Source organism: Pseudonaja textilis, chromosome 1, assembly GCF_049901715.1.
Source record: "Pseudonaja textilis isolate UNSWEBS1 chromosome 1, rPseTex1.2, whole genome shotgun sequence".
NCBI classification, from domain to species: Eukaryota; Metazoa; Chordata; class Lepidosauria; order Squamata; family Elapidae; genus Pseudonaja; species Pseudonaja textilis.
The window spans coordinates 167,731,887-167,752,017 of record NC_141990.1 but is presented as its reverse complement, the minus strand read 5'-3'; the positions used below and the strand labels follow the sequence as shown (position 1 = coordinate 167,752,017).

At 37.4% G+C, this 20,131-nt stretch overlaps 1 protein-coding gene across 4 annotated transcripts in view; it reads left to right on the top strand.

Annotated features, from left to right (window-relative positions):
- Window positions 1–20,131, top strand: part of PARD3B (par-3 family cell polarity regulator beta) — an 897,218-nt gene that overhangs the window by 215,214 nt on the left and 661,873 nt on the right. For all 4 annotated transcript variants that reach the window (XM_087913651.1, XM_026707819.2, XM_026707818.2 and 1 more), the window contains exon 6: window positions 1,100–1,186. In XM_087913651.1, coding sequence (XP_087769777.1) covers window positions 1,100–1,186 — 87 coding nt within the window. The remainder of the gene's footprint in view (window positions 1–1,099; window positions 1,187–20,131) is intronic.

Sequence of the window (20,131 nt, the reverse complement as noted above, 5' to 3'; positions counted from 1 at the left end):
TTGAGTGTGTTCAGTTCCAGATTGTTCCGGTTATACCACGAGGCAAGCTGTACAATCTCCTGTCTCTATGTGGATTCATCATTGTCTTGAATGAGACCAATCACTGTTGTATCATCTGCAAACTTCAAAAACAACTATATTCCAAGCTCATCTGATTTTGTAAACCTTTTTTTTAAAAAAGCTTTTAATGTTGACTAAGCTTGTTCAAAAAAATTTCCCAAAGGGAGAGTTGTGACATTTTTTGATTAACTAAATATATACATTTCTCCAAAATTGCTAAATCAATATCTCCGAAATCCAGACATATATCCCTTATGGTTATGGTATTTTCCATTTCCTAAGGATTATTCTTTTTGCTATTATTAAAGAGCACAAAAAATTCCATCTTTGTGCTGAACAACAAAAAGAATGGTTAAACAGAAAACTCTCACGTCTTTCTACTGTTGTATTCCTAGTAGATCTAAGAATCTAATAGACCTAAAAAGAAAACATGCATACAGATAAATACTTGCAGCATATATCATTATGGGATTTGTAATAAATCAAATTTGATTCATGTGGACAATTTGAATATTAATTATTTCAATATGTGGATATCCAGTTTTCTTGTGTGTAGGCTTTGTTGTTGTTTTGCTTCCTGGCTTTAATTCCTAGTAATTGCCTGGACTAGGCCCTGAAGTTTTCTTGGCAAGATTTTTCAAAAGTGGTTTGCCATTGCTGTTTTTTTTCTTAAGGCTGAGATAAAGTAAGTGGCTCAAAGTCATCCAGCTGGTTTTGTGCCTAAGGTGGAACTCATGGTCTCCCAATTTTTAGTGTAGATATGTTAAGTACTGTACCAAACTTGCTTTCATAGACATATTTAACAATTACCAGTATATTGAAGAGACTGTGTAATTTACCTCATAGACCATACAGAACAAACTTTATGGCTATTAAAGGGATGGTCTTATGGAATTGCAAGTTGTTAAGAATGACCATTTATTTCAGGGATTGGTAAAAGGTATTGAGGTGCAATAAGTGTCTCTTACAAGCTCAAAATAATCTCTCAACTTGTCTTGCTTTCTTTTGAAGATAATTGATGCTTTTCCCTTTTTCTTAGTGGTATGACAAGAATCGTAGAAATATCTGGGGAAGGAGGCCCACTGGGGATACATGTGGTACCATACTTTTCATCATTAAGTGGAAGGTAAGGGATTTTCATTATGGAGAAGCAAACCAGTAAAAAAAGTGATCAGATTTTTTCAAATATCAGCACTAGTATATACTTAACAACACGTACTGAAAATCACAATCTTCTTATTCTGTTGAATAGTGAAGGTTCCATTATATAAACCTGGAAGCATGCATTAAAATTAATGTTAAAACCAATTCACAATTAAAAGCCTGACCAAAGAGAAGATCTGTGATTTTAGTTTACTTTTTTTATTGTCATTGCACCTCGTACAATGAAATCAAACACCATCTTCAGTGCACATCATGACCATGACCATGAAAATAAATACAAACACACATCCTTCAACCTTCACACATTGAACTGAACATCCCCGACACTATACCAACACTGCACTATACAGCAGAATTCAAAAGAGCTACTGCCCTGGGATAAAAGCTGTTTTTCAGTCTATTTGTCCTTGTTTTTATTATTCTGTACCATCTGCCAGATGGTAATAGTTCAAAAAAAGGTTCTCAGGATGAGATGGATCTTTGAGAATGTTTTGAGCTTTCTTAAGGCAGTGGGAGCTATAAAGCTCTTCCAAAGAGGGGAGAGGGCAACCAATGATCTTCTGGGCAATGACGTTAACCCTTTGGAGTGCTTTCCTATCGGCCACTGTGCAATTGCCAAACCAGACAGAGGTGCAGTATGTTAAAATGCTCTCCGTGGTGCAGTGGTAGAAGGTCACCAGCAGTTTTTCATTCTGTTGTTGTTTTCTGAGAAGTCTCAGGTAGTATAATCTCTGGTGAGCCTTTTTGACCAGGTCTGCAATGTAGGCACCCAGGTCAGGTCCTCTTTTAGGGTAACACCCAGAAACTTAAAACTGGCCACTTGCTCCACTCGGTCTCCATTGATAAGCAAGGCCTGGATGTCTGATCTGTTCCTTCTATAATCCACTATAAGCTCCTTGGTCTTATTGGTGTTGAGGACCAAGTTATTGTCCTCACACCACAAAAGCAACCGGCCCACCTCATCTCGGTAGGCAGACTCATCCCCCCCGGAGATAAGTGCCAAATTTAGCAATAGTATTACTAGCGTGAGTGGGAATGCAGTCATACACATAAAGAGTATAGAATAAGGGACTCAACACGCAACCCTGTGGTGTACCAGTGTTAAGAATAAGGGCTAAAGAGGTATGATTACCTAATCTGACCTTCTGTGAGCGGCCAGACAGGAAATCCATAATCCAAAGGCAAATTGAATTAGAAAGCTCAAGGTCCAGAAGTTTAGACACTAGTCTATGTAGAAGAATTGTATTAAACACAGAACTAAAATCCACGAAAAAGCATCCTCACATAGCGCCCCCCGCTATTCTAGGTGAGTCAGAGCAGTGTGAAGAGTGATGGCTATAGCGTCCTCTGCAGATCTATTTTTTCTGTATGCAAACTGGTGTTTATCAAAAGTATGCGGAAGACCAGAAATGATGTGCCGGCAGACCAATTTCGCAAAACATTTCATGGTTATAGGACTGAGTGCCACTGGTCCGTTATCGTGAGGTAATTGATAGGGAACTTCTTTGGCAGCGGAATGATGGTGGAAGCCTTCAAACAAGATAGAATAGGCCTGGGATAAAGACCGATTTAAGATCCTGGTAAAGACTGCAGCCAATTGATCAGTACAGTCTTTAAGCATTCGGCCAGAGATACTGTCAGGACTGGCAGCCTTTCTAGGGTCCACAGCCCTCAGAATGCTCCACACCTTCTGTTCTTCCACAATGAGGTGGGGGCTACAATTGGCTGGTGCTTGTATTTTATCTGTCTCTGATGTCTCCACTTCAAAGCGAGCAAAGAAATGATTCAGTTCCTCTGCCAATGAAGCATCCCCCTCAGCAGGGATGGCATTGGTCAGTTGATGGTTTGTAATTTGTTGAATCCCTCACCACACCTGCTTCATGTTATTGCTATAAAAATTATCCTCAATCTTCCTCTTATACTCAGTCTTGGCCTTCCGAATACCTTTCCGATCTACAGAGGATGCACTTTATAGAACGCTGAGTCATCTGGAGAACAAACAGAGCTATGTGAGGATGCTCTTTGTGGACTACAGCTCTGCGTTTAACACTGTCATCCCAGATACACTTGTAACCAAACTGTATAATCTGCAGGTCCCCACTCCCATGTGGTCCTGGATTAAGAACTTTTTGACAAACAGACCCAGTCTGTTAGACTTGGCCCCCACCTTTCTTCCACTATTACACTCAGTACTGGTTCCCCCCAGGGTTGTGTCTTGAGCCCCCTGCTATATGCCTTGTACACCTTTGACTGCTCACCAAGCCACGCAACAAATACCATCATAAAGTTTGTGGATGAAACGACCATGATTGGCCTCATCTCCGGAGAGGATGAGACAGCATATAGGGCAGAAGTAGAGAATCTGTCTATCTGGTGTTCACAAAACAATCTGTCACTGAATGTCCATAAAACCAAAGAACTGATTATGGACTTCAGGAAACATGGACAGGACCACGCCCCACTCATCATCAATGGAGAATGAGTGGAAACTGTCCCTACGGTCAGATTCCTTGGCATCCATATTTCAGTCGATATCTCCTGGTCCCCTAATACCAAGGCCATAGTGAAGAAGGCTCAGCACGGCTGCACTTCCTGTGGGTTCTCAGGAAGAACAACCTGGATAAGAAGCTGTTGCTGGCTTTCTATAAAGCCTCTGTGGAGAGCACTCTGACATATTGTCCGGGTGTGTGGTATGCGGGCTCCACAGCTGAGGACAGGAAAACTGTACAGAGGGTGATAAACACAGCTCAAAAGATCATTGGTTGTCCTCTGCCCTCCCTGGAAGACTTAGCCAGGTCCCACTGCCAAAGCAGAATCAAGACCATCATAGAAGACCCCTCACACCCTGGCAATTATCTTTTTGACCTGCTGCCATCTGGATGGCATTTTAAGTCAATAAAATCCCATACCACAGTTTGAGCTTCTTCAGTGACAGACCGAAACCTCATCTCTGCGAGGCTTCGATCTGTGGTCGCCTCTGGAGCGCCCCGAGCTGGGTGGTTTCGGGGCTAAGCCACCCCATAGAGGTGGTGAAGAGGGGGGAGACTGCCAGCAGGGTTGAGGAGAGCCGCATCTCTCCTCCCCAGCTGGCCATTATTCCCTTTCCCAAAGGCGGTTGCAGCGGTGGTCAGAAATGGCCGCCACAAAGAAGAACTCGACCGGAAAAGAATGTGCAGGAGGAAGATAAGAAGAGAAAGTTTTGGTTGACCAGGTCAAACAGCAAAAGCAACAAATAAGGTATCCTGGAATTGAAACTGTTAAAAAACAATAACATTGTTCCCTAAGATTTTTAAGCTGCGAAGGAGAGAGAAAAGGGGAAAGATTTGGTTTTCTCCTTTTCCTATACTGACAGCTAAGAGACTTAAGCAAGAAATTGGAAAAAAATCCACTTTGACATCAATAGGCATTTAATGCTGAAAATAAAAAGTCAAAGATTTCTGGATAATTAAAAGCTTTTGAAAACAGGAAAGGAGAGGAAAAAAAAATAAAAGGGTAGGATCTGGAAGTGAGGAGACTGCCTGGAATTAAAAAAGAACTTACAGCAAAATCTCAACAAGACTTCCAAAAGATACATTCTAACTGAAATATTGCAACAAAAACTCCAGGAAGAGAAAGTCGAAAAAGAAATAAGAAGATATAACTCAGGACTATCTGGATTACTTGATGATTTCTGGATTCTTGGTTATTGTTTTGAATGACTAAAATCAATCGGGTGGTTGTTTAAAACTTTTTAAAATGGCTCCACTTTTAGAAGAACTGAAAATGGAACTTAAAAAGTACAAAGAAGATGCACAAGAAGGGAGAGGTTCTTTTGGCTTTGTATTTCAGTTTTTAGAAATGGAGATTTGGAATTATGAGAAACAACAAGAAATGCCTGCAGAACAAGAAGATTGTGACAAAGAAGAAGCCATCTTTAATGAACAAGTAATCTTAGATGGGGGGGAAAGAAAAGGGGGGAAAGAGAATGGAAACTTTAAGATTGGGAAAAACAACTCCCCCCAAAATAGAGTGAAAAATAAGTATAAAATCAGAAAGCAACAGAAGAGGGAAATGCAGAAGAGAGAATTAGAACTAGAGAGACAAGGGGGTAAAGGGGGGAGGGAGAAGATGAGAGGGAAGAAAGAAAGGAAAAGAAGTTATAAAGTTATAAATTTGTGTTCTCAAAACAATCCTGAAGTTGTTGGGAAGCATCTTCTGGCCAAGATTTCACTGTCTTTATTATAGGCAGAGACATCCTAAGAGGGATGTACGCTAAAAGCAGTGACATATGATCTGATTGTCCCAAATGTGGTAATTGTATAACCTTATAGCCATGTTTGATGTTAGTATATACTTTGTCCAATTTGTATGCTCCTCTAGTAGCACACTTAACATGCTGATAGAATTTAGGGAGCACTTCTTTTAAATCAGCTTGATTAAAGTCCCCTGCTATGATATGCACAGCATCAGGATACTTATTCTACTGATTACTAACAATGTTATATAAGAATCCCAAAACTATGGTAGTATTGGCATCAGGTGGGACATAGACTGCAGTAATCAAAACCACACTGAATTCCCGTGGAAGATATATGGGTCTACATTTAAGAGTCATATACTCCAGATCCATGGAGCAGTGGCTGTCTACAGTCTTTGTATTGATACACCAGCTTTTGTTCACATAAAGGCTTAAACCTCCCCCTTTGATCTTGCCAGAATCTCTACTCCTGTCCTGCCTGTGAGCTATGTAGCCTTCTAGTTCAACAGCTGCATCTGGAATGAGTGAGTGAAGCCAAGTTTCTGTGATTAGCAAAACACAGCAGTTCTTGATGAATTTAGTCTTTGCAATCTGTAGCCTTAATTCATACATTTTGTTAGTCAGAGATCTTCCATTGGTAATAAATATACTTGGAATTGAAGGCTTGTGTGGAAACTTACTGAGCCTAAAGAAAACCCCAGCACGGCATCCTCTCTTCCTGTTCCTGTTCCTCTTTCTCCGCCTCTTCCTCCTTCCTACAGGGATAGTGATTCATGACTCCTCCAGGGGCCTAGCTGCCTCCTTCGGTATGTTATGAGAATGTATAAGATCATCCATAATAGCCTTTTCACATTTCAGTCCAATTTGTAACAAGTCTTGCTGACTATAGATGCTCCTTGCCCCACAGGATTCAATCAAGGAAAGGATCCAAAGGACACCCAGAATCATACATACCATGCACTGAAAGAAGGAGCGGTTTAGCTGCAGCATCCATGTGCACAGCCATCTTGAAAACCATTTAGATGTAGAATTGTGAATATGATTGCTGCTTTCGTCTTAATAAGAAGATTAATATTCCTTCCCCAAACCATTTATAGGTGGAGGATGGCCCAACTTCTCAAAAGAAAGAGGCTTTCTCTCCTTATATTGAAAGAGCCTAAGAAAGAGTACCTGACTTGATTTGCAACTGTACCGGTTGTTCATTGGGATAGCAAAATACTTGCTAGTGAAGGATTACAAATAAAAGAACCCTTTTCCAACAGTAACCACAGCATGATTTACTTTTGTCTCAACATAAGTCCCCACGAAAATCATCACAATATCGGGATCCCCAATTATAACTTTAAAAAAGCCAACTATGATCTCATAGCCACTGACTTCTCATCTCTTGATTGGCAAATCCTATTCACTGGCTGAAATACTGCTGAAGACCAGTACAACATTTTTTTACTCAAAGTTGAAAGAGTCATCAAACTATAAGTACCACTAACAATTACCCATAACAATAAGGAAGCTCCAACAACAGTGACAATCCAATTGAAAAGAAGAAGCAAGAACTTGGAATAACAGACTGTGGCATCGATCAGACTTTGCAGTATGAGGATTGAGAGCAATGAAAAGTGACAGCCCAAAAAGAAGGTTTGTAAATCGTAAAGGGTGAAAGAGGTAGTCTCTGACAGAAATTGGGCTAGAGCTCGAAAAGTGGCAGTGATTTGGTAGCATTGAGAGCGGTTTCTGGGAGCGAAGGGCTTGCCCAACCTAACTAATTTTCTGAAATAGAGCAAACAAGAAGACGACAGAGAAATTAAAACTAAATGGATTCAAGATATTCAGACTCAGAATGTGAAGAAGCCAGAATGGGTGTTTAAGAACTTTGGGGAACTGATTACTGATTATGGACCACTTTCACTCAGCGGTGTTAAAGACAGGGAGGAACAGAAGAGAAAGTGGCTGATGCAATAGAGACGATCGAAGTTCTTAGAAAAGAAGAACGTGTATTCCACAGTAAATTTGATAATTTAAATCCAACCAAGGATAATAACATTTAACTGTGAAGGTGTCTGATGAAATGATTAATGAAATAATTTAATAATTGTAGAATATTATTTATATCAACAATTAAGATCTTTGTATAATTGATAACAGAGGATTAGAATATTGGGGAATACTTAGCTATACTATGTATGTATGTATGTATGTATGTATGTATGGCATTCAGCTTTGTTCGGGTATTTTCCCACATCATTGTACAATGACGTGGGAAAATACCCGAACAAAGCTGAATGCCATACATGTAAGTACCTATGAAAACTTAAGAATACACACACACACACACACACACACACACACACACACACACACAAACATATACACCTTATGCTTTATTATTAGAGGGGGGGAACTCCTTAATGAATTGGTTAAAAATCTGAAATCGAGTGTATAGACTAAATGATTGCTTGATTGTATAATAAAAAAATATAAGAACATATAGATAAAGGTTTAAGTTAGTATTTTATAGTACATATTTTATACTGTAATATTTTAGCATATAAAATATAAAGTGTCCAGCTATATCATACCAGTAAATTGTGTTATTAGAGGAATATATCTTAAATTTATTCAACTAAAATAGATTATAATCAACTGTCAAAATTAAGATTTTTGTATAATTAATAATAGAGGATTAAGATATCAGGAAATATTTAGTTTATATATATATGTATGTATGTATGTATGTATGTAATGTATACACACACACATACATATACATACATATATATACATATATGCGCGCACACACACACACACACATATATATACACATACTCCATACTTTATTATTAGGGGGGGGGACTCTTTAATGAATTGGTTATAAAGCTGAAATAGAGTGTGTAAACTAAATGATTGCTTGATTATATAATAAGAACTATAAGAACATATTGATAAAGGTTTAAGTTAGTATTTTATAGTATATATTTTATAATATTTTATAATATAGTAGTACATAAGATATACAGTATTTAGTTATACTATATAGCAAATCTTGTTATTAGAGGAATATACCTTAAATCTATTTAACTAAAAGATAGACTATAATTATATAGTGAGCAACATTGACAATTAATTAACTTCTCTATAAAGTATATTACAAGGGAGATCTAGAACTGTGATTCAGTTAAAAGAAAATTTAGATGGAGTTAAATATAGAGAACTGTGTATTAAACATAAGGATAATAACAACTAAATGATTGAATGTTAATTAGGGATAACATATATAACATTTCAGAAAAACAGAATAAAATACTAAAAGAAATGATGAGCATTACCACACCAACTTTGAAGGCCGGGAAAAAAAACAACACCAATCCCATCGATATCAACAATGACTGTCTCTCCATTGACACAAAGATTGATTGAAGGGATGCTCACGGCGGAAAAACAAAGTACAATCCCAAATACACAAAATATACAAACAATACTTTTAATAATACAGGAAACAATGATTAAACTCCAGGAAATGATGATGAAAAATCACAGTGAAATGAAAGCAAAGATAAGTGAAGTGAAAGAAGAAATGGGGAAACTGAAAAGTGAAATGAAAAGTGGCATACATAAATTAGATGAAAAAATAGGCCCAATCCAGCGAGCACTGGAGAAAAATGAAAGAACATAAAAGTGGTAGAAATATGAACGGAACAAGCGGAGAAGAAATTGGAGCTAGTTGACCAGAGGATGAAAACAATAAAGATTTAGAAGACTCCCTTATCCATTTGGAGATGGATCGTGCAGCCTCCTATCTCAGGTTCTAGAATCTGGTAGAAACAAAAGAAGAAGATTTAGAATAAGTAATGTCTGAAATAATAGCCAAAACCCTTCAAAGAGATAAGAATGAAATCCTTACCGAATTGGATGATGTATATAGAGTGAGTGCAAACTATGCCAGAAGACATAGACTACCTCACTCTCCAATAGTCCTGGCCCCATCCCTGCATCACACACAGGCCCCTTGTCTGAGTCCTCGCAGTCAGAGACCTCAGCCGTCTGCACCTGCTGCCAGCAAACAATAAACAGAAAATATCTAGAATACCCCAAATTAGGCAAACTCCATACAGCATTAGCTGATTTTTAAAAAGGGATAGCCATATATGTTAGGGAAGAAATAAAAACAAACTTAATTTATACAGATTCCAATGGAAGAATATTAATGACTGAAACATGATAGCCCAGAAGCCATTATTATTAGTGGTAATATACGCACCAAATGAAAATCAGATAGATTTTTATAGTTACATGAGAAAATTATAGAAACAGGACAGAGAAACATCTGCATAGTAGGGGACTACAATGCAAAAGTGGACAGTAAAAAGGACTATATAAGTGATAAGAAAAAAAAAAGAAAATATTGCCAAAAACATGTTTTGAGACGATAGCTGAATTAAATTTAATAGATATATGGAGACAATTGAATCTAGATTAAAACAGTTCATTTTTTACTCTAATCCACCCCAATCTTGGTCCCGGATTGATAAGGCCTGGATGAATGGGGAAGTAAGAAAAGGAGCGGAGAAGATTGAAATACTACCGAACACTTGGGCAGACCACAATCCATTTAAAATAATCTGGAGAGGTCAACAGAAAACAACAAGAAGATAAACTTTAAATCCACAAATAATAAAAGAAAAAGAATTTACCCCAAAATTCATGAAGGAACTGGGATTATTTTTCAAAGAGAATACAAAACTGCATACATCAATACAAAACCTTTGGGAGACCAAGGAGGCTTATTCATGTAGAATTATAATATCATACACAGCCAAAAGAAATAAAGAGAAGTGGAAACAATAGAATATATTACAAGAAGAAATTAAAAACCTAGAAACCCAATTACAGAAAACATCACAGAATACTAAAATTAAAGGGGAATTGACTTTAACCAAACACAGACTTAATATTTTAGAACAAGAAGATGGTAAAGAATTTAAAAGCAGCAAAACAAAACTTATTTGAGCAAGCAAATAAACCGGGGAGATAGTTGTCCCATAGATTAAAAAGAGAGAGAGAGAAGAAGATAATGCACCAGCTTCAGGATGATAATGGAGAGTTTCAACACACGATGGAGGGGGAAAAAAGATTTGTTTATCAGTACTTTGAGGGCCTGTATAAAAATGAAGAAATAGAGGAAGAGCTAAAAAGCAAAAAAAATAATAGAACTCCAGATCCAGATGGGCTCCCAGGGGAAATATACAAGATGATGGGTAAACAGATAGAACCACTAATGCTAGAACCGTACAATGAGGTATTGACGGAAGCTAAACTGCTGGGTTCATGCATATATTTCACTAATACCAAAAGAGGGTACGAACAGCAGATACATTCAAAATTATAGGCAGAAATCATTGCTGAATGCTGATTACAAAATATTTACAACCTTAATAGCAAACAGATTGAAAAAAATTGTTAAATGAATATATACACCCAGATCAAAACGGATTTCTCCCATCAAGGCAAATAAGAAATAACACAAGAATATTATTAGATATTTTGGAATGTTATGAGGCCCATTCAGAAAAACAAGTGGCACTTGTTTTGGGGTACACAGAAGGTGTTTATCAATCTGAATTGGCAATTTATGATGCAACATATTAAAAATATGAATTTAGGATATAAATTTGAGAACATGATAAAGGTGATATATTCTACCTAAAAGGCGAGTATATTATTAAATGGGGAGAATATAGAGACTTTTAAAATAATGAAAGGAATAAGACGGTCGCCTCTGCTTTTCATCTTGATGCTAGAAATCTTATTAATTCAAATCAGATAGCATTTGGACATAAAAGGAACTAGAATTAAAAAGGAGGTATATAAACTCCAGGCATTGGCAGATGACCGGTATTTTTTATTGAAGACCCTATAGAGACAGGAAACGTCTTAATTTGAGAATTAGAAAAATATGGAGAAGTATCAGGCCTTAAAATTAATAGACAAAAGACTAAAATGTTAACTAAGAATTTGATGGAAGAGCAGAAAAAAGAACTAGAGAGAGTAATGGGGCTTCAAACGACAAAGAAAATTAAATATCTAGGAATATGGTTAACTGCAAAATGTTCAACAATAAAAGAAAATACTTATATGAAACTTTTACAACAAACAAAGTTAGATTTGGAATTATGGGGGAAATTATAAATATCATTATTAGGGAGAATTGCAGCGATTAAAATGAATATCTTACCTAAATTCTTCTATTTATTCCAAACAATCCCCAATAAAATCAGAAAAAAAATTCTTCCAGATATGAACAAGATTATGGCAAAATTCATATGGTAAGAGAAAAAACCCAGAATAAAATAAAAAGCACTACAGGATAGGATACAAGTGGCTTCGGACTCCCAGATTGGGAGCTTTACTATAAGGCAGCAGCTTTAACTTGGATTAAGGAATGGATTAACTTAAACAATAAAAGGATATTGAGTATGGAGGGCTATGACTTACAGAGGCGATGGCATGCCTTCCTATGGGAAAAGGAAATTAAGAAACAAACCTATTTCCATAGACACTTGATAAGAGATTCTGTGTTACAAATTTGGAATAAAATTAGGGAGAAACATTACATGAAAATTCCGATGTGGTTATCCACAATGGAAGCCATGATATATCCCAGTACTTTGGATATATGTAAAATGGTGAGATATAAAGAAATTTTAGACAATCAAGGAAAATTAAAATCAAACCAGGAACTTAAAGAACAAGGAATATCCATAGACTGGTAGCCGTACCCCCAACTACAAAATAGATATAAAAAAGATGTAGAAGACTATGGAAATTATACAGAATTGTAACAATTAGACAAAATTCTAACAGGCCCCAATGAGAAATGTATAAAAAATATGTACAAATATTTATTAGAAGTTGATTTGGAAGAAGAAATTGTAAAATGCTGTATGATGGCATGGGCCAAAAACGTAGGACATAATATAGATCTAGCAGAATGGGGGAAAAATTGGAATTGGCATTATAAATTAACAAGATCATCGGCCTATAAAGAAACTATCTATAAGATGGCACCTACCTCCAACAAGATTAACTAAAATGTATCCCAACATGAACCATACATGCTGGAAGTGTAAAAGACACAAGGCATTTTCTACCACATGTGGTGGCCCTACTCCAAAGCCCAAAGATACTGGACTAAAATTAGGCACTGGTTACAAGATATAGCAAAAGAACAAATAGAATTCAAACCTGAGTTATTCTTGTTAGGAATATTTAAAAAGAAATACAAGAAAAAGATTAGATATATTTTATTACACTTACTGACTGTGGCAAGAATAACATATGCACAATGTTGGAAGCATAACAACATTTCTTCTGATGAATTAGTAATTCAAAAAATCTTGGACTGTGCCAAAATGAATAGATTGACTCTAAAATTAAAAGATAAAGAAGAATCGGAATACCATGAAATTTGGGATATATAGCATAATTAGCTGGAAAATAGGAAATAAAGATAGTTAAGGTAAGAAAACTATAGATAAATGTATATAATCATATAGTATTGTATAGTAAAGTAAATATTTACAAGAGATGGATATGTATAATAGTGATGCTACAGTGCTGTTAATGTTATGATCAATATTTTTTAAGGTGTAAAAAACAATAAAATTTATTTAAAAAAAACATTTGCTAGACCAATTCTTGAATACAGCTCATCTGTCTGGAACACACATTGCATATAGGACATTAACACAATTGAGAGAGTCCAGAGATATTTCATGAGAAGAGTCTTCCACTCCTTTACTCGTAACAGAACAGAATACCTTATGCCACCAGACTTGAAATTTTAGGCTTAGACAACTTAGAACTATGCCGTCTTCAGTTCGAACTAAGCATAGTACACAAAATTATCCATTGCAATGTCCTACCTGTCAATGACTACTTCAACTTCAACCACAACAATACGCGAGCACATAATAGATACAAACTCAAACCGCACCAAACTCGATTGCACGAAATACAACTTCAGCAACAAAGTGGTCAATGCCTGGAATACTCTACCTGACTCTGTGATTTCTTCCCAAACCCCGAAAACTTTAACCTTAGACTGTCTACTGTTGACCTCACCCAGGAGTGGGATGCTACAGATTCTATAGAATCTGTAGCTGAGAAGAGCAGCTGACACCAAACTGGTTCCGTGTTTGGCCCACCCACCTGCCCGGGCCCTAGGCTATCCTTTATTCCCTGCTTTTCCCTCCTGAGCTGCTTTGCGCAACACAGCTGAGATTAAAAAGGCAGGAAACAAGAGGATTTTCAAATGCTGTGCACCGGAGTGCAGTGCTTGTCAGCTGTCCAGGCGGCACAGCTGATGATTTCTTGAAAACGCTGCATACATGATTGTCCCCAATTTGGAAACTGGCTGGCCCTGCCCCTCCCCGCTTACTCCTTACCTGGCATGCGAGACATCCAACTTGCCTGGTTTGGTAAGTTGCTATTTTTCCTTTTTTTCCCCCGACCATCAGGTGTTCTGCTCTGCCAGGAAATTTAGATTAGGTAGAAAGCAGGAAATCCTTGGATTTCTTGCTTTCTAGAAATGTAAAAGCAGAGCCAAACCTTCCTTAGGACTGAAGCTTTTCAGTGCAAACTCAGGTAGCCGATTGCAGATCGATAGATCTCTAAATTAATCTGTGATTCTTGAGCAATTCAATCTGCCTGGCTGCTTTGCCTGCTTTTGGGTAAAAGTTGTTCTTTTTATATATAAAAAATCAGTATTAACATACATGGTGTGTTGCAAGTTAATTTTGTGAGTTTTTTTGCTAGCAAATTTTATGTGACAGACTCAGATAGCCAATTGCAGTTAGATAGATCTCTAAGTGAATCTGTGATTCTGTGAGCAACTCAATCTGCCTGCCTGCTTTGCCTGCTTTTGGGAAAAGTTGCTCTTTTTTTATTAAAAAAATCAATATTTACATCAATATTTATAATATTTACATACAAGCCATGCCCACCCAGTCACATGACACCAAGCCATGCCCAGTCAGCAAGCCACGCCTACCCAGTCACATGACCACCAAACCACACCCACAAATTAGGCCACACCCACAGAACCAGTTGTTAAGAATTTGAATCCCACCCCTGACCTCACCCCATTCCTACGAGGTGTTTAAGGGCGTGCATAAGTGCACCAACGTGCCTATGGTCCATGTCCTAATGCTTTTATTCTTATCCATTTCATGTATTAATAATCATGTTTATACTTATATCTGTTATCTAATACATGCTCGACAAATAAAATAAATAATAAAAAAATAAAGAGATAAAATCTACTGGATATAGCTAATAACAAAAGACTAGAATCAAAACTAGAAGGATTATACTCTGCAATTTTCAACATAGAATATCTACCAAATTGAGTATAGTTGAAAGGGTAATTTAAATAAATCAAGATAATCATTAAATTCACACGCAACAGAATTAATTACAAGGCAAAAGTTCTTTTGATTTGCTTTCCAGGAGGTGTAAAATTTGAGAGTGGCTTATTGTTGTTCAGATCCCTTTGATTATGGATAGATTTTCTCTATTTTGTCTCTTTCTTATGGAGGAACACATTCTCTTCCTGCTAAACCAACCAAGATGATCCCCTTAACATTTGGGCCAGTCCTGCATGAACAGTTTAATCAACTTACATGCTTCAGATTTACTAGGCAGAATCCAATAAGCCAAGTTATAGCTGAAGTTACACCTCTGTCACCTACCCCAGCATGGAATTCTAACTGAGATTGTTCTGATGAACTTCCTCTATAAAGAATGATGTGGATTCCTGGTGATGCTACTCGTGACACATTTGTACAGCTTTCTTGGCAATAGAACAGCAGTGGTTTGTCATTGCCTTTTCCTGAAATAAACTTACCAGTATATCCTACAACTTTGTCAATAACATAGTTTAAAATGTCTTAGCCTTGGTTTTTAATTAGACTTTTTGGATCATTTGATAAAACCCAGAAAACTGCTATTGTTTTCAAAATTTCCTCAATAATTTTGAACCCAAATTTAGCAGACAGTACAACAAAATTTTAATAAAAGCATCCTTTCCATTACAACAATGGTATAGCCAACATTTTAGTGGTTAATATCTCCATTTCATGTGAGGTATTTTAATATTTCTAATAAAACTTTATAGACAATCCAAAGAGCAAAAAAAATAGATAGGCACACAAGTAACTATAATTCAAAATGTAAGAAATCTGAGCAGATAAAAACATGTTGTTCAGTCTTGACCTAAGTAGCGATGAGTATCAGAGGTGGCATTCAACCGGTTCGCACCTACTTGGGCGAACCGGTAGTGGTTATTTGGCATGGGTCGCCGAACCGGTGGCAATCCCTGGCTGACCACGTCCCCAACCTGGTCACCCGGTCGCTCACTTGCAATCGCTCTCCTAGCTTTCCATTCCCCATGTCCTCTTTCTCCCAAGGGAAAAGGAAGAAAGGCATGGATGCTGCATGAATCACTTTCCCCTTGTGAGTTAAAGTGCTGGAGTGAGAAGGAGTGCGGTCTGACAAAGGGGGTGGGGGAATCCACTCAAGCCTTGGAGAAATTTAAAGGAGCTGCTTCCAAAATGCTTGTCTGTTAAGTGCTCTGTGTGTGTGTGTGTGTGTGTGTGTGTGTGTGTGTGTGTGTATGAGAGAGAGAGAGAGAGAGAGAGAAAGAAAGAGGAAGGTAGAGAAAGAAAGAAAATAAGAGAGAGAGAGATAAACTCTGTGCTATTATTTTAAATTGTTCCATTATTTATCATGTGTTAATATTTTACACTGTCCCTACACCTAGAGTGATTTTTCTGCCTTTCTTTTGCCCAGGGCTACCACATATTTTCAGGGTTTACATGCATTCAATGTCAATAGTCCAGAGCATAAAATGCACATGTGTTTAACAAGAGTTGAAAGGGACCTTGGAGGTCTTCTAGTCCAACCCCCAGCTCAAGCAAGAAAACTGAGGATGCCAAACTCTGAGTAGAAATCCTGGGAAAGGTGTCATAATAATACTTAGAAGGGACCTTGGGGTGAACCTTATACCATTTCAGAGAAATGGCTGTCCAGTCTTTTCTTAAAAACTTCCAATGATTGAGCATCCAGAACTTCTGGAGACAGGCAGTTCCACTGGTTAATTGTTCTCACTGTCAGGAAGTTTCTCCTTTGTTTTAGATTGCTTCTGTCTGTTCAGTTTCCATCCATTGCTTCTTGTTTGCATTCTGCTTCTTTGGAAAATACATTTCTTTGTGGCAGCCCCTTAAAAGCCTGTTGCCTATCACACTCTTGAGTAAAGCATGTGAGCCATTTCCTCCTTTTAGTGGTCCATGAAAGTACATCTATAGTATGCAGATAATAAAGTCAAAAAAGGTGAACAACATTTTTACAGAACTATAGATAAGTTGAGGCTGGGTGACAAGGAATGGCTGGGAGGGGAGGGGCCAGGTGAGGCACCCCTTGATGTGAGTGACATTGAGTTGGCCATGCCCACCCAGTCACATGACCACCAAGCCATGCCCCCCAGTCACATGACCACCAACCACGCCCACCCAGTCACATGACTACTAAGCCACACCCACCCAGTCACATGACCACAAGCCACACCCACCAAATAAGCCACACCCACAAAAACCGTAGTAAACATTTTTGAATTTCACCACTGATAAGTATCATTAGCATGACACTAGAAGGCCAGTTGTCTTGTGTAAATTTGCATTGCTGTGGCTGAATCTCCATCTTCCAGAAACAGGTGAAGCTTATTTTTGAGGAAAATAATTACCTCATATGTAAACTGAACTTCTATTTCACAACTATATCCAGTAGACTTTTAATGTTGTAAATCTGGATTTTCACTGGGTATGCTAACCATCTGGTATAGGCTGGATGTTACTTTCTGCATCAGCAATTTTATTGCTTGCAATATTCCTGCATTTCAAAATGTTTTCATGAAGGTTAACTGGACTGATAAAATCAAAAATTCTGGAACTGGAAGAGGAAATTGAAACTGATGTTATGTGCACGTGGAAGTAATTTAGGCATACATAAAGAAGACCATTTGCTTGTCTTATCCAGATTCTTTTAGTAGCTAAGTCCTTTCTATCTTTTTCTGAATGTATTTACAGGTGACGGAGGGAAGCATAGTTTTAAATTAAAGCTTTTATCTAATAAAGTTAATAGCTCATTTTTTAATTGCCCCCATTAAAAATCAAATTGCTCCCCTGTGGGGCATGGGCCCCATGTTGGGAACCACTGCTCTAGCTATTAAGCGTATTAGCAGGTACGATACTCAGATGCATCACTGAACAGACTCCCATTGAGAACAGTAGTACTTCCTATGAGTAAAGATTCCCAATTTCTTCATTTTTTCTAAAACAATACACATCTGTTAATATGCCCTCTCTGCTCTTCTTGTCATACTCTGCATGCAAACCTTGGATGGGGAGATTCTACTTGGAGCAAGCAATCATGGAGATTTCCAGGCTCCAACAATGTAGGATTTTAAAAGTGATCACAATGACCCTGACGTACACCTGGAAACAAATGAACAATTAATGTGCTTCCCTATTTTATTACTACCGAAATGTACTACTGTTAACAGGTGGAAATCTGCATTTTTCATTTACTTCAGTTTTAAGACCTAGAGTTCTTTATTGTCTGTGAGATGAAGAGTGTTGAGTGACTATAATCAATCAACAAAAACATTTCTCACCTTCTATCTGCTCTAGCATAAATTAATTCAGGGACATATGATTATACACCAGTATTTTTTTTTCTTAGAAATCATACCTCTGTCCAGACCTGATATTGGAATTTTCCAACAGCCAACAGCCTGAATCCACAGCCACTCCATCTTGTTGGAGTTGAATATCAACCTACTTTTTCCCATCTAGATCTTTACAATTTATGATAGTGGGTCAACATTTTCACCACAACTCCTATATATCCTAGAATGGAGATGCATAACTGAATATTACAAACAAATATTATTGATGCCAAACCCAAGCCCATCATACAATCCTCCCTACCAACTTTGTATACGGTAATTATAAAATAGAGTGGTAGAAAAGATTGATTCCTGATACATGGATTTAGCATCTCTATCTTGACATATACTTAAAACCAAGGGTGGGATTAAAATTTTTTAACAACCAGTTCTGTGAACGTGGTTTAGGAGGTGGGCGTGGCTTGGTGGTCATGTGACTGGGTGGACATGGCTTGGTGGTCATGTTATTGGCTGGGTGTGGCCAACTCAATATCACTTACATCGAGGCACACATCTCTTCGCCTGGCCTCTCATGACTGTGGGGATGCTGCAACAGTTGTAAGTGTGAAAAATGGTCATAAGTCACTTTTTTCAGTGCCATTGTAACTTTGAATGGTCACTCCACACAAGCAAAGTACCAGTAAAGAAGAGAAAAAAAAACTCCAGAGATGTTCCTGAGACAGGAAGTCTAGTCCTGCCAAGAATGTAATAAGGGTTAACGGAAAGACAGTTTCTGTAAGCAACACCAGAATGTTTCCTTCCTGCCACCCTTACAGGATTAGGCCAGTAATTTATTCTAACAACCAGTTCTCTGAACTGCTTAGAATGTTAACAGCCGGTTCTAGCGAATAGGTGCGAACCTGTAGAATCCCACCCCTGCTTAAAACAGCCCACTTAGGAAGGGAGAAATAATTTTTAATATACATTGTAGCTAAAGCATTATGGCTACTTTGAATACACACACATACATAGACAGAAACACACACACGCACACACACACACACACACACACACACACACACACACAAAATTCAAGATTTAATGCCTGCCAGCATCTTCTTGAAAGGTAGTCTCTATTTGTAGCAAAGATCTATAAGAATCTATAATAATTATAATTTTCTGAACAATCATTTTAATTTCATACTCATCACATCTTTGTATACATTTATAGACTAGCCATAATGTATACTCTATGATGTACACATATAATTATAGTTATTACAGATTCTTATAAATCTTTGCTACAAATAGAGACTTATTCCAAGAAGATGCTGACAGGCATTAAATCTTGAATTTTGTCTTTGTATTAAACTACACACCTGTTCTGAATGCATCGCTATAATTAAAAAAAAAATTTCTGAACGTTTTGGCCTTTTGAATGTTGAGATAGGGCTTTCCTATATTGAAACATATTTCTGAATCAGATATTAGGATTATTTTTTTATTTGGTATGTGTATTTCCAAACTTAGGTCCATTTCTATCATATCTTCTATCATATCTTTTTAAAGTATCATTTAAAATAAGATAATAGCAAATATTTAGCTTTTTTTCCAAATTAAAAATAAATATTGAGGGGGAAACCTTTTTGAGGCCTTACATCTCAGAATCTAAGCAATCTTGATTCCACATCCCAGCCAAAATCCCAACTGAAGTAGGCCTACAATGTCATTCAGATAAATCTGGAGTTTTCAGGCCATTCCTATCTCCATCACTTTAGCCAGAAACAATACTTTTGAGACTGACCAATAATATTTCCAGGCTTTTCAAGCAAATAAGATGTTTCCTAAATACTCTTCTTGTCAGTCTATGTTTAGGCAGAAAGGGAATTCACATCCTATAAGGAAATACTAAACACACTCTCTCTCTCTCCCTCCCTCGTCCAGCAGGA